The 14,813-nt window shown below is 44.9% G+C and overlaps 1 protein-coding gene across 4 annotated transcripts in view; it reads right to left on the bottom strand.

Moving 5' to 3' along the window:
• The window catches only part of CBY2 (chibby family member 2), a 45,248-nt gene that overhangs the window by 21,522 nt on the left and 8,913 nt on the right, over positions 1 to 14,813 (bottom strand). For 3 of the 4 annotated variants that reach the window (XM_027591354.1, XM_027591348.1, XM_027591352.1), the window contains exon 2: positions 13,310 to 13,508. Coding sequence is in view for 3 of the 4 variants with exons in the window: in XM_027591348.1 (XP_027447149.1) it covers positions 13,310 to 13,453 (144 nt within the window). In the remaining variant the exon portion in view is untranslated. The remainder of the gene's footprint in view (positions 1 to 13,309; positions 13,509 to 14,813) is intronic. The other variant, XM_027591349.2, reaches the window with a different exon arrangement.

The raw sequence follows: 14,813 nt of genomic DNA, 5'->3' as shown, positions 1-14,813 counted from the left end.
ATGCCTCCTAGGCAGCACACTGTTAACAGTCATTTGTCACCCCAAGAAAGGGTCAGCAAATTTGGAACACCTGGTTTATTTGTAAAAATAGACAACTGCAAAACTCCCTACAGCACAAGAGACTTTTATGGGCATTCTCATTCTCCAACTTGGTACAAAGTACTGCAAAAGTCCTGGCATTTTATACAACTTGCTTACTTGTTAAAATCAGATTAATGGCATCCATAATCTCTTCTAGCTCATTGTACATTTCTGGTTTCAACTGCTTTGCAGCAAGAGCCTGACTATGAATTACCAGAGGGGAAAGGGGTCAACTGTAAGGAGATGGATGGTAACCAGACTTGGTGGTGATCACTCCATTGTGTATGCAGATGTCAGATTATACTGCTGTACACCTGAAACATAAAACGTTGTGTGCCAATTTTACCTCAATAAAAAGAAAAGAAGATGGTACCACCTGGAAAGAAGTGATGTCTTGAGTCTAAGGGGCACAGCCAGCCCAAGGAGATGCTGCAGGCTGGGGGGAGGCGCGTGGAGTCAGGAGAAGGTATGCCTGACTGCACCACCTTCCTCCCTCTCACCTCCTGCCGAGGGTTCCCTCTGATCAAGTCCAAGAAGCCAGAGCACAAGCGTGCTCCCTGATGGAGCCAGCATCTCAGAACAAAGAGAAGGGCAGAGACTACATGTAAGGAGCAAACAAAATAACCAGCTGGTTATTCCAATTCCCAAATGGAAGGGACTGCATCAAAATCTACGTGAGGCACATTTTTTTTAAAATATATGAATTCCCCAGAGCCACCCCCCAAATTCAGAGTTAATATGTCTGGGGTAGAGCCTAAATACTCTTATGTTTTCTTTTCTTTTCTTTTTTCCAAATTCCTTAAGTGATTCCAATGCACAGTTAAGTTTGGAATCCCTAATTTTATAAGACACACAAATGACCTTGAAGATTTCAAAGGAGGTCACACAGTGCCCTTCTCACCAGCGGTCCAAACCAACAGGGGCAAATCGCCTTAAGAATCTTCTGTAAAGGGACTGCGTTTTGACCTATTATGATCTCCCGACTGCAGCAGCACTTAACCAGTCAAAAAGAGAGAACTGTCTTCCTCTCCACCCTCAAGTACTAATCCTGAGGATAGCTGAGCCTAATGATACATTTTGCACACTTGAACTTTATTGTCCTTTTACCCCCTGAGTAGAAAATACAAGAAAGATTTGAATCCTTGAAAACTCTTCATACGAATCCAGACCCTCAACTTTAAACGGTAGCAGGCTTGAGTGGCCAAAGGGATTGTATTTCCATGAGGACCATCATTGGCAAGGCACCTCGTTCAGAAGTCTCACTTAAAGATCATTTTTTTCTATTATAATCATTGAAGTGAAGCCAAGAGGGAAAAAATTTGGCATTCTGAACTCTAGAATCTTGGTTTCAGAAATGCCTATTAATACAGTACAATTCAATTTAATAAAACTTACAAACTCCCACTAATCCTCAAGGTGCTCTTAAAATTGAAATTGATTCTGTGAAACTGTTTTCACCTACCATCATTACGGAAAATTCCATTTTAACTCCACTCTTAATAGGGAAGTCATGAAGAAAACTATTAAGTCCAAGAATACCAAAGGTGAGGAGCGCATGGCCTGGAGGAAGCAGAAACAGGGTGGACACCCAGTCCAGACCTCACACTCGCCTCATACTGCGGGTTCTCAGTCTAGCAGCTGCTCATTTCCCTAGGGAATTAAGCGGAGGAACTCAATCATAATTTCCAATCACAGAGCACAGTTAAGTGGCAAGTTGTTTTCCATAAGGTAGTTTTACCATGAACATGCCCACAATTAAAAGAAGCTTGGCTGGCAGATGGGGGGACATTTATTGACTAACATGGCCAGTGCAACAAAAGGACATCATTGACCTGCAGAAGTGGGAGCCTGAAAGCAAAGCTTAGGTTTACCCATGTTGTGAATGGGTCCCGAGGGCCGTGGTTGGGATCGCTGGGCTCCTGGGTGCTGTTCCCTGACAGTCTATTAATCTGCCATGTAACCTTGAACCAAGGCTCTCAAAGGTCTCTTGTCAATTTCCCACCAGAATAAAGGCAAATAAAAATAAGCCTGCCTTAGAAATCCTACCGGGGTATAACTTCATTTTTCTACAGGTATGTCCTACTCTACCCAGTAGATACGTCCCAAATAGCGGTGAAATGCTTACAATGAATGAAAAATCAAACGGTTGTCAAGAGGTATTTTTTAGATGCTCTCGGAGTTGACTTTAAAAGCATTTACGGGAATGGCTAAGAGGCCAGGTGCCAGAGATAGACAGCTGTTTTCTTAATGTAGCAAGAAACTGTTTTTGGTAGATTAACCAACATTATTACCGTCCCCTTAATTCCTATTATCTAACACCCCTTCTCCTCCACGTGCTAGGACCTCCTACATTTACTACTGTGTCCATGACAGCTTACCAATCACCAAAGATGTGCACTCCTGCCCCTGCAGAGTGAAGGTGTCTCTGGGAAGTGACTGCCCCGCCAGGGACTTCATCTCGAAGCCCCCATGAGCTAGGCTGAGGCCGTGCAACTGAGTTCTGCCCAAAAGAATGTGGATAGAAATGACACATGCTGCTTGGGACCACCCCTGCATAGTCACTAGAAAGACAAGGAACAGAAAAGGAGGCCTCATTCAATAGGGAGATTCAGACCGAGTCAGTTCAAGTCAAGAAAATAGGTAACGGACCTCTTTTGTGAGTCCTTCAGGGTCCCATACCCTGAGGATCCATGTAGCTGACCAAACACATGCCTCTGTAGAAATCAGATTAAGCAACTACTCAGTGTCTGTGATATGCCAAGATCTCTCACATATAAACACAAAATCTCATTTTTAAGAGTGGTAGAATTATCTGCATTTAACAGAGGGCGAAACTCAGGTCAAAGAGACACAGAGGGCTTGTCCAAGGTCATTCACTTTGAATGCAGCCGTGCTGAGGTTTGAAGCCAGGTCTTCTGGCGCTGAATGCAGCGATGGTGGCGCTATTCTACAGCTTCCTCAACTGGACAGGGTGCCCAAAGAGATCCCCAGCTCTCATTCAGCTGTGACCCTCAAAGCCTCAGGCATCCAACATAAGATGTGAGGATGACTCATTGCAACCCACCTGTCTCTAAGGGCAACCTACCTGAGATTCTGAGAAAAAAAAAAGTTTTCTACAAACTGTTTGATCCACGTGATGAATGCACGGGCCACAGGGCCTGACCATCTGTCCACCATTATCCTTGGATGACTGACCACTGCCAGGTGCCACGCCAGCCGGCATGGATTAATTAGCTGGTATAAAACAAGTTCAGTGTAATCAATCATGCAACCTTGAGCCCTTCATATCCAGTATTACTAAAAACATACCATAACCTCGGGACACTAAGCGATTAATGACCAAAGTGGAGATATGAATAAGGCCTTAAATGCACCTGATTCATGTTTGAATCAAGTCTGATACTCATTTGCCCTGCAGGGACTCTCCCAACTCACTACCGTAATCAATGAAAAATTCATGTGGCCCAAATACATATAGATTTCTGATCATGTGATTCACTGTAGCAAAACCTCAGACAACCCCACAGTGAACCCTTCCTTTTGCTTATTTCTACCAATTAGCCCCGTACATTCCAGACCTACTCGTGAGACACAAGGAGCACACTGCCGAGGTTACCATGGCAGCCCCCCAATGTCCCCCTTGAGAAGGGCCTCCATTTGCAGACCCTATCCCCTCCATTATGGGACTACAACACATTTATCACCTTTACTTCCCAAGGGGGCTTCCAGACCGTCTGTGCTATTGATTGTTTCAGCAATTTACCAGGTAGGGAATTAGAGTTATGGGTTAGCGATTTCCTGTGTGCTTCTTGCTTCACTTCTGAAAGTTTGGTGCTAATTTCATCCTCGTGAGAACGCTGCACCGCTGGGATGCCCTGATGGCTGGCTGATGATTATTTATCTGCAAGACTTAGCAAAACTCACTGACTGCCGATAAGTCCCCGGCTGACGTCAGGCACAGGTGCAGGCACGAAAAGCTCGTTCAGCGCCAAGAAAGGACTAAGAACAAATAAAGGACCCAAGTAGACAGAAAATGCCAAAGGCCAGGAAGGGAAGCTTTGCATTCTCTGAAGGATCACAGAGCTGGATTTTGCCCGGCAGTGGGGAAGGACAGGATTGAACCCCTGAACTCCTGCAGGGGAGACCACACGAGAGGAGACTTTCCCTCCACCAGTTCGCTTCCCAGGGCAGTGTTGCAGTTTTAGCACAAAGCAACAGCAGTCAGATGTGTTCAACCAAGAGAAGCCAAGAAACTGGGATAAAGAATCTGCTCCTCCTCCTTCTTCCTCGTCCCCCTCCATCCCCCCTCCCCCTCCTCCATCCCCTCTCCCCCTCCTCCATCCCCTCCTCCCCCTCCATCCCCCCTCCCCCTCCCCTCCACCCCTTCCCCCTCCTCCTCCCTCCCCTCCTCCTCCCCTCCTCCCCCTCCATCCCCCCTCCCCCTCTCCTCCATCCCCCTCCCCCTCTCCTCCATCCCCCTCCCCCTCTCCTCCATCCCCCCTCCCCCTCCGTCCCCCCTCCCCCTCCCCTCCTCCTCCCCCTCCATCCCCCCTCCCCCTCCATCCCCCCCTCCCGCTCCTCCTCTATCCCCTCCTCCCCCTCCTCCATCCCCTCCTCCCCCTCCTCCATCCCCCCTCCCCCTCCTCCCCCTCCTCCTCTATCCCCCCTCTCCCTCCTCCCCCTCCTCCTCCTCCCCTTCCATAATTATGCCTCTTGCATAATTCTGAAAATTCTCCTTTCCTGGGCTGGAGTGACTCACAGCACTATAAATTCAAATCTTCACCCTATTCCTAACTCATAGGTAACTGGGACCAGACGCTGGTGCCCAGTAAATTTCTTCAACCTCTTTACCCCCCAAAAGAAGTGCCAGCAAAGAGTCTGGCAGCAGAACTGACCCGGGAAACGGCCACTTTAACTTGGGCCAAAGCCCTTGAATCTACAGGGTTGTTTCCCACCTGGATTTTTCCTAGTGCACCCACCACCACACCAGGTTCTCAGACATCTATTTCCTAATTGCTCCCCACCTATAAAATTTTAATCCCACAGATATGTTGATTCTGTGTATCTGTGTGTGCATTGTATGTTTATCTGTGCTTTACACATAAAAAGAATAAGACTTTTTTTGTTGCCTCCCAAGAATAAACTTTTGTTCTCTTGGGAGAGTGATCACCACTCCCCGCCCCCCTTAAGGAGGGAAAATGGAGGCCTAAGTGCACATTTACAGGTGTGGTGGTTTACAAGCACGTCCTGTCGAGCAGAGAAAACTGGGAGCCTGCTAAATGGAAAAAGGAGCTACTTAGGAGGAAAAGGGTAGAGACAGAGCAGGGGGACCCGAGACTCATTTACATCCTTTCTAATAGCGTCAAGGGCTGGATTTGCAATTAGGCCTATTTACCAGCGCAGGGTCCATTTATGAAAGGCATAAATATCACCTTTGATTTCTAATACGACTGCCTTTCCCCACAATTTGGCAGTCTCTGAAGAAATGTTCAATGCCAGGTCTGATTTTGACTAATAATGAACATCTTTTTCTGAGCAGCTCCAGGCCTTTCCTCTGCGCACCCCCATTCTCTCCCTCTGTTCTCACCCCTGCCGTGTGACACCCAGCTGTCCAGCAGTCCGCAACATAAGCCTCAGGCCCTCCGTGGTGCTCTGGGCCATTCAGAGTTTATTACAGCATTTTCTAATTAGCCAAGAGTATTTTAAGCCCATATTTTTATTCCTCTTCTCCCTGATTGATTTTCTAAATTATGTGTCAGCACGAAGGTGTTAAAAAAATAAAAAAGAAAAAACACTTAACTCAGCAGCAATTAACTGCAAAGCTTTTAAAGCTTCCTTTTCATTTCATAGGTCTTCAAGAGCCAGAAATAATATCAATAATACTGAAATCAAGTTGTATTTTACCCCTGGTTAAAAAGGCAGCAAGTGGCTTGAGAGGCACTATTTATCTAAGGCAACATTTGCTAATCTTTTCTGCCTCATGCCTAGCTGTTAAAATTTCCTACACCTACACACACACACATCATGGTGGAAAATAAGGTTGGGCAGGATTTAGCTGAAGTGGGCATTGCTCATGAAGATGGTGTTTGAGAGAATGTGCTCAATCCCTAAACACTTTTGGAATGAAAACATTTTGTCTTGAGCAATGCTTAAGTTTAGGACACTTGGTGACATCCTCAATCCATTTTCTAGAACCAAAAAAGCTAAGCCTCTAAAAGCATAACCCTTGAGGTTATTCTCAGACAGTTTAGAGTAAAAAGCATAAGCAAGAAAGACCGAACTGCCCAGATGCCTCTTTTTTCAAACACTGTTTAAAGAGCCCCCAATTTGCAGGGAGCTTGGAGACCTGGTTATTTTGCAGCAAAAGGGAGAAAAGAACTCTTTCTGGAATTTGGTATTCATCTGGAGATCAGAGCTTGCCCCTCGGGTAAATGTTAAGATAACTGCCCCCAGGGGTCATTCACAGTTGAAGATTCTAAACATCCAAACAATACTGCCAGTCAGGGAGAAAGAGGCAGAAATCACTGGGATAAGAAGAATTGAGGGTTCTTCATATATTGCAGGAAGAGGCTGACATCTAGCAAAAATGTCCCTTCTGCTGCCTTCCACCTGTCAGTCACCAAGTGGCCCACCTACAGCTTTCTGTTCCCATGTGCCTTTTAAGTCTGCCCTCGATGCTAATTTTAACCACATTTCACCGTACCTGAACGTGAGGATAAATGGGTGGGGTGTGTGTGCGTACGGTGTTTCAAGATGAGCAGCCAGCCACTCTGACATTTGGCCTTAGGATACTCCTTCAGAAGAGGCAAAATTAAACCTTTATTCCTGGGCTAATTTGTCTACTTGAGCTCACACACCCAAACTCCTCTTGTCTCACAGCATATTGTATTTTAGTGGATAAGAGACCTTCTTAAGTCATCGGGTTTTCCTTTTCGCCTTGACTGCCAGGAATCTCAAAGCTGAATGCTCTGCTCAGTTGCGGTAACTGGCTTTAGCACACATTCCCTGCCACTACATCTCACCCCTGCCCTGCCACGGCCCCCTACCCCCGGTTCATGGCATGATATTTGGCCTTTGTTCTTTTATCCTTACTTGGAAATTACTTCTACAATAAGCTACCCTTCAGCTTTTTTTTTTTTTTTGGTGAAAATAAAAATAAAAGAAGGACTGAATTATCTTTAAATGACTTTTCATTATAGAGCACTGTCTTTGCGATACGCCTGAGTTGACATCCTTATTAAGAAAGGCTGATCTGCGGTGGTGATTTCGCAGGGCGATTAGCACACTCATCAGAATTCATGAAACCTCTACAGCATTACCTGCTCCACCTGAACAGAAAGTCATCTCTGCCTGTCTCAGTTAAGTTTCCCCATCTATAAAATGATAACAATGCTTGTTTCTTCTCCCTGTTACACTCATGTTATGAGGATCAATGCCACAGTGTCTATAACGTGCTTTGAGCTCCTCAGGTGACAGGGCTCTGTAACTATAATTACCATCATTGACAGCAGTGAGAAACTGCTGTAGGCTTTTCAAGGAACGGCCGCGGCTTGGGCACCCGCCTGGTCTTCTCCTGGAGCTGCAGATAGGCTAGCACACAGACTGTTTGCCTTCTGCAAGGGGGCATACTTACCGCCAGCTCTAATAACCGATATAAAAGAGATCTCAAAATGCAGAAAGGTTGCAAGAAGGCTGAAAACAACACATCACCACCACTGCCCTTCAAAGGAGGCTCAAAACCCCCAGCAGTACATGAGCGTAAACAGGTGTGCGGGGAAGACTGCCGGCAGCAGGTAGCACGGGGCCCGGATGCGTTCGGTTAGTCTACACAAAGGTAATCTTCTTCCTAGTTAGGGAACGCTTTTATAGGATCCCATTCTTTACACTGGAAGAAAAAAGTAGACGACGTCCATATCCCTCAAGCTGTCAAGGCTTTTTATGACCCTTTTAAGACTACTGCTACTGGAAGCCTGTATTCTCTCTCTCAAGGAGGGCCCAAGACTCGAGTCCATAACTTTATCACCTGCCTCCTGACTGTGACTGCTCTCGTTCATTGCATCTGCCCCTCGACACCATTCTGGGCTCCACCACAATTGCACGGGCACATCCATCCTTCAGACAACTCCAATTCCTCCCCTAATCTGACCTTCGCAGCCAAAGGAATTCTTAGACAATATTTTTAATTACGTCTCCTGATTCTTTTTTCTCAAGACCCTCTGTTTTGAATGTTTTCCTCCAAGTCTTTTCTGATCCTAAAAAATATCAGGACAAATCCTAACATCAGACATCATTTACTTGGTTCCAGAAAATGCACAATTGCCTGCTATTTTAAAAATCTGGGTACAACTCATCTAGTAATGTTGGTGCAGTAGAGATGGCTAAACAAAAACTTCTAGAACTAAAAGAAATGAGATGGTGTCTGGGTCAGGAGACTATAAAGCCAAAGCAAAAAGAATTGGGGGAAAATATATATATATATATGCGTATTTATGTAGTTCCAAGATTCATTTGGGTGCAAAAGAAAAATATACTGTACTTAGCATTCTGCGTTCAGTGTAGCATCACTGAATGCCAGGAAATGCGATTTCAGAATATCTGAAATTCAACAGCAAACTTGCATTAACACTTAGGAGAAAGGAGGGGAACATAAAGTGACAAATTTACTTGGAGTCGTGCAGATCCTTTTTAGCCAAATTGCTGGTTTGAGACAGCTCATCATCTCTGTAAGAACATGAACTGCAGACTTGTCACTTTTCCCCGCTCTGTGCAAATACAAGCTGAGTGATTATGTGTCTGCCCTCCCCAGTCAGCAGCCTGGTTCTTGTTCTCTGCGTTGTGGTTGGAGCCAAAGAAGAGCCCTCTCTGGGGACTCATGAAGGACTGTCATCAGGGCTCTATGACTGGATAATGGCGGAATAAATGTTATGGACGAGCGGCACCTTCGTGTGCAAAGTACAAGTCTCGCTAACAAAGAGAACTGGCTCAGTGATTGAAGGCCCCTCCAGAGCAGCATTTGGCTAACAAGACACGGCTCTTAGTTGCTTCCATCCCATGGCCTGTCCTCAGGGACTGTCACCTCCTTGTCCCAGATGCTCAGGCTTATTTTGGTGCAGCCAATTACTTAAACTGGGAGCCCACCTCCAATGCTCTCCCAGATACTTCAAGAAAAACATTTGAGGGCACCTGGGTGGCTCAGTCGGGTGACAGTCTGCCTTCGGCTCAGGTCATGATCTCCAGGTCCTTGGATCGAGTCCCGAGTCGGGATCCCTGCTCAGTGGGGAGCCTGCTTCTCCCTCTGCACCCACCCCCGCTCCTGCTCTCTTCCTCTCTCCCTCTCTCTAATAAATAAAATCTTAGAAAAACTGGAACCACTGGTCATGAACTCTTGGGAGGTGGCTATTAGCTCTGATCTGACTCCAGATGCCCAAAAGGAACTCAATAAATGTGTGGTGAGAAGCAATAAATGTATGAAGTGATTAATTAAATATGTGGATTATGACATGTCTCTAATATTCTATTTCATATGAAGATAGCACTGAATTGCCACACTTATCCTAGGAGCATCTCACTAGCCTCCCGTTAACGGAGGAAGAAACAGAATCATGGGAAGTGACTTGCTCAGGGTCATGCAGCTAGTGAGAGTCTGGCTCCACTCTCCTGGCTCTTCACTCTACACTGCACTGCTCCCACATGGAAATAAAGGTCTCCCCTCCTGGCTCTGACTCCCCAGAGCCAGAGATATATGGAGGCAGACAGCTACCCTGAGGTTCTGCAGGAGGTGCGTACAACAGAAGGTTTGATGAGCTCCTCACAACCTCCTTTCTGCCCTCTCTCGGCCTGTCCCATGTCCAATACTGGCAAAGGGGAGTGAAGACCGAGGAACAGGCCAAGTACCCTTGAAAACCCATCTTCCTAACCCAAATGGACACCTTGCTCTCTCCCTTTCCACTACCCCCTGTACAAGGACTGCATTTTTCCCATCCTTGCTGCTGTCTTTGTCACCTGTCCTAGCAAAGCACTGAGAAGAAGATTGCACCCTAATGGGCCTCCATGTCCAAATTTCCCAAACTGAAGTTCCTCCTGGACCACCGAGGAAGTACATAATCCAGTCTTATAGCCAAGCTGCAGCTCAGCAGAGACGTAGTACCAAGGCCACCCCCCACAGAAACGGGGTTCTGGGGCTTTGCGGACATCAGGTAAACAGTGCCCTATTGACATGGAGGCCACATCAACTCACAGTTGATTAAAGAAACCATGGAAAGGGGTTTAAGGCCATTTATTCCAAACCCCTGCCCCACGGTGGGAAAATTTTTCCAAACAAATTCTCAAAGCTTGGTTTTGTTGTGTCAAATTTCCTTTTTGGTTGTGGTGGTATTCTTTTTCTTTTCTTTAAAATCAAAAACTAGAGGCGCCTGGGTGGCTCAGTCTGTTGAGTGTCTGACTCTTGGTTTCAGCTCCGGTCATGATCTCCTGGGTTGTGGGATCAAGCCCCACATCAGGCTCCAGGTTGGGTGCGGAGTCTGCCTGAGATTCTCTCTCTCCCTTTCCCTCTGCTCATCCCCACTGTGCCCTCTAAATAAATAAATAAACTTTTTGAAATAAAAAATTGCAAATAGGTAAATCCTCAAAGGGAGTACTCCTCCATGCCCTTAAAATGTCACTGCATTTGATAGTGCCAGCCCCCTCCATGGATTTCATTCCTGCTTCTTATCTTCGGTTCAGGTCCCAGAGGGCAGAAGGGAGGGTGGTGCCCTGCCTCCTGACCACTGTGGCTGCCACTCAGGCATCTGCAAAACTCACACCTCTGTTCCACCGCAGGGGGCCTTCTGCCCCTCTGTCCCTTCTTGCCAGGCCACTGAGAAATCTAGGAATCAGGAATCAGAGACCAAATTAACTTCTTCAAGATGTATTGTCACAGCAACATGACATCATCAATTGATGAAATGATTTTCACACACAAACTTAAACTAAACCAAAGTTTGACTTAAGGAGTTAGCGGTAAGTCTATATGGGGATTCGAAAGAGATAACAGATAGCGAACTGCTTTGAAAAAGCTAAAATATTGTGCATAAGTCTAAACTATGTGTGTTTTGAAATATGTATATGCTATTTATACACATGTGTACGTGTATATATACACATACATACGTGTACATATATGTATATGCCTGTGTATTATATATACATAGATATGCCTATGTATCATATATATTTAGGTGATATACTATTAGAATTGGTCAAAAAATTTTCTTAACTCCCCCACAAGAAAAAACTTTTCTGGGGGCACCTGGGTGGCTCGGTTAAGCGACTGCCTTCGGCTCAGGTCATGGTTCCAGGGTCCCGGGATCGAGTCCCACATTGGGCTCCCTGCTCAGCGGGGAGTCTGCCTCTTCCTCTGCCCCTCCCTGCTTTCATGCTCATTCTCTCTCTCAAATAAATAAAATCTTAAAAAAAAAAAAACTTTTCTACCCATTCATATTGGTCATATTTTTCACATATGTTCAAATTCTCAGTTGTCTGGGCCTGAAAACAATTTCTTTCGGGTTGGTTCTACTGGCCTTTCTGTGAGGCGATGGCTGACTATCAAAAGGCCAGAAGGTTCTCCGGCACCAGCCACTTGGGTTTATCCCACACTCACCATCAGTGGACTCACTGACAAGGCAGGGAATTGCTGACAGAGGCTGTTAAGCACTTTTTTTTTTTTTAATTGCTATACTATTCAGTGATCCTTCTTGTAAATGATTTCCTTCTCACAACAATTGGAATGATCGATCAAGAGAGGTTTTCTGCAGAGAAAGGAAGAAATTTCACATTCCAATGAGGACAGGTCCTCACAAATTGTAGCAGAGGTTCGCACAGCTCATGAATAACAGTTGCAGGAGCTCATCAGAAGGCCCAGCGGTTATAGCAGGGTGCTCTGTGGTGAAGCCCGAAGGACCACAACGGGCCAACAGACTCCACCCAAAGAGTCTGAGGAATCTCACTTGATGGCCTCTATTAATCCTTAGATCTTTAGCCCACTAGGCAATGACCATGACTTTCAGGCTTCTGTCTGCCTTCAGAAAATCCAAGCCCACAAAAACAACTCAAACAGAACATTCACTCCTCTTGCTCAGCAGGCAGTCTTCCCATCACCACCACCAACCACCTCATTTCTACCACTTGGCAAATGCCCAGCCCCCTCTAGTGATGACTGTGGATGGAGCCAACGGCGCCTTTGGACAGCATCACTGGTTTTATGTGGTCTTCAACGGAAGACAGCAGAATTTTCGAGGCATTTAAATAGTTTTCATTTTTTTCCTTATTTAATGTTTTTCAATCAGAAGTCATATGCTCATTGTAATACATAAAATGACATAAGACTGTATGGAAACAATATTCATCGCCATACACCCTTCCTCCACTGCACCTACACCCAATAATCCACTCCTCTGAGGAATCCAGAGTCAAGAGTGTATTCTCTGCACTCACGCACAAGGTATTCATGCAGACATGCACAGATAGCAGAGGGTTTCTAGCTTTTGTTTAGAGATTTTTGCCAAAATTAAAAAATCACACTGTACATATTATTCTACAACTTGACTTTTTCCCTTGACAATCGTGGACATCCCTCTGTATCAGTTAGTGATTGCCGCATAACTGACTGATTTCACGAGGGTTACCAAACTACAGCCAGGAAGCCGAACACCTGTCTTTGCAAATAAAAATTTTATTGCAGCCCAGCCATGCCCATTCACCTCCCTCTTGTCTATGGCTGCTTGTATCCCACAACACAAGAGGTTAAGTAATTGTGATAGAGATCCTATAGCCCCCAAGCCTAAAATATGGACTAGCTGACCCTTTAAAAAACTTTTGCCAACAGGGGCACCTAGTTGGCTCAGTCAGTTAAGCGTCTGCCTTCGGCTCAGGTCATGATCCCAGGGTCCTGGAATCAAGCCCTGCGTCAGGCTCCCTGCTCGGTGCGTAGTCTGCTTCTCCCTCTCCCCCTGCTCAAGCTCTCCCTCACTAACTCTCTCTCTCAAATTAAAAAAAAAATTTTTTTAAAAAAAGACTCCAAAACTTTTTGCCAACCCCTGCCTTAAAACAGCAACCACTTATTTCCTCACGATTCTATAACTTAGCAGTTCGGGCAGGGCTCAGCCTGACAGTTCTACTGCCCGTCCTACCTAGGGTCGCTCAGGTGCCTACAGACATTTAGCATCTAAATAGTTCAGAGAGCTTCACTCACGTGTTGGCAGCTGGTGCTGGCTGTCAGCTTGGTAACTTGTGTCCAGATTTCTTCATATGGTGGCAGCATTCCAAGAGGGCAAGCCCAATGCACACACAAGCCCCTGCTTGCATCCATAGTGTCTACTCCTATCATTTCACACATTTTTCTCCTGAGGTTTTTGTTTTGCTTGAAGGTTTGTCAAACCTGTAAGAGATCACTGTATAAACAGATTTTAATACATTGTCTATCAAAGGCACTTTTAATCTATACGTTCTCTATATCATATAGCCAAACAGGTTTCTTTTCTTTTATAGATACTGTTTCCAGGCTTAATGACAAATGTTTCTCCAAATCCTGGATTGTACTTGCATTTTCCCAGATTTTTTTTTTAAGATTTTATTTATTTATTTATTCATTTGAGAGAGAGAGAGAGCACAAGCAGGGGAGTGGCAGAGGGAGAGGGAGAAGTGGGCTCCCTGCTGAGCAGAGAGTCCGCTGTGGGGCTCGATCCCAGGACCCCAGGATCATGACCTGACCCGAAGGCAGATGCCCAACCGACTGAACCACCCAGGTATTTTTTTTTTTAATTTTTACTGTTCTCTTTTTTTTTTGAGAGAGAGAGAGAGAGAAAGGGAGGGCATGCACACGCAAGCAGCGGGGAGGGGCAGAGAGGGAGAGAAAATCTTAAGCAGCCTCCACACTCAGCCCAGAGCTCAGTGCAAAGCTTGATCTCACAACCCTCAGATCATGAACTGAGCCAAAATCAGGAGTCGGATGCTTAACTGACTGAGCCACCCAGGCGCCCCTTTATTGTTCTCTTTTTATATTAACTTTTTAATCCATTCAGAATTTTATTCTAGACTATAATAGGAGCTAAGGTACCAACTTAATTTTTTTCCAGACGGAGAACTAGTTGGGCCAATATCTTTGATTAAATAAATCAAGCTCTTCACTGAGTGGAATCCATTCTGATTCTCGACTCTATGTCACTTTCTCTTTGTCATCATATGAGGTTGGCTTTATTACAGTGGCTTTAGAGTGTGTTCCGAAATCTGGTATGGAAAAGACCATCTCACTATTGTTTTCATATTTTTTAGCAACCTCAGATACAACTATTCTTCAAATAAATTTTAGGATCACATTATCCAATTTTAAACCAAGCAAGCACATAAACATAACACTGCTGGGTTTCTGACTGAAATTGCATTATATTTATGTTAATTTGGGGGAATTGACATTTTTAGAATAATCATGTCTTCCCTTCCAAGAATATAGTGTGACTTTTCATTTGTTCAAGTAATATTTTTTTCTTATACTTTATATCTTATGTTTTTTTCATTGTCATGTTACAAATTTTGTAACCAGTGTTAATGACATTTTTAGGCTTTACCTGAGTGTCGCTAAAATGGAGAAGAGTTATTGATTTTGTGTGTTTAATTGGTATCCAAACACTTTAACAAATTCTCTATTCTGGAAGATTTTTGGAGAAAATAGTCACATCATATGCAAAAAAAGTTTTATC

Source organism: Zalophus californianus, chromosome 3, assembly GCF_009762305.2.
Source record: "Zalophus californianus isolate mZalCal1 chromosome 3, mZalCal1.pri.v2, whole genome shotgun sequence".
Taxonomy (NCBI): Eukaryota; Metazoa; Chordata; class Mammalia; order Carnivora; family Otariidae; genus Zalophus; species Zalophus californianus.
The sequence above is the reverse complement of the archived record's forward strand: the minus strand, read 5'-3'. Positions and strand labels throughout refer to the sequence as shown.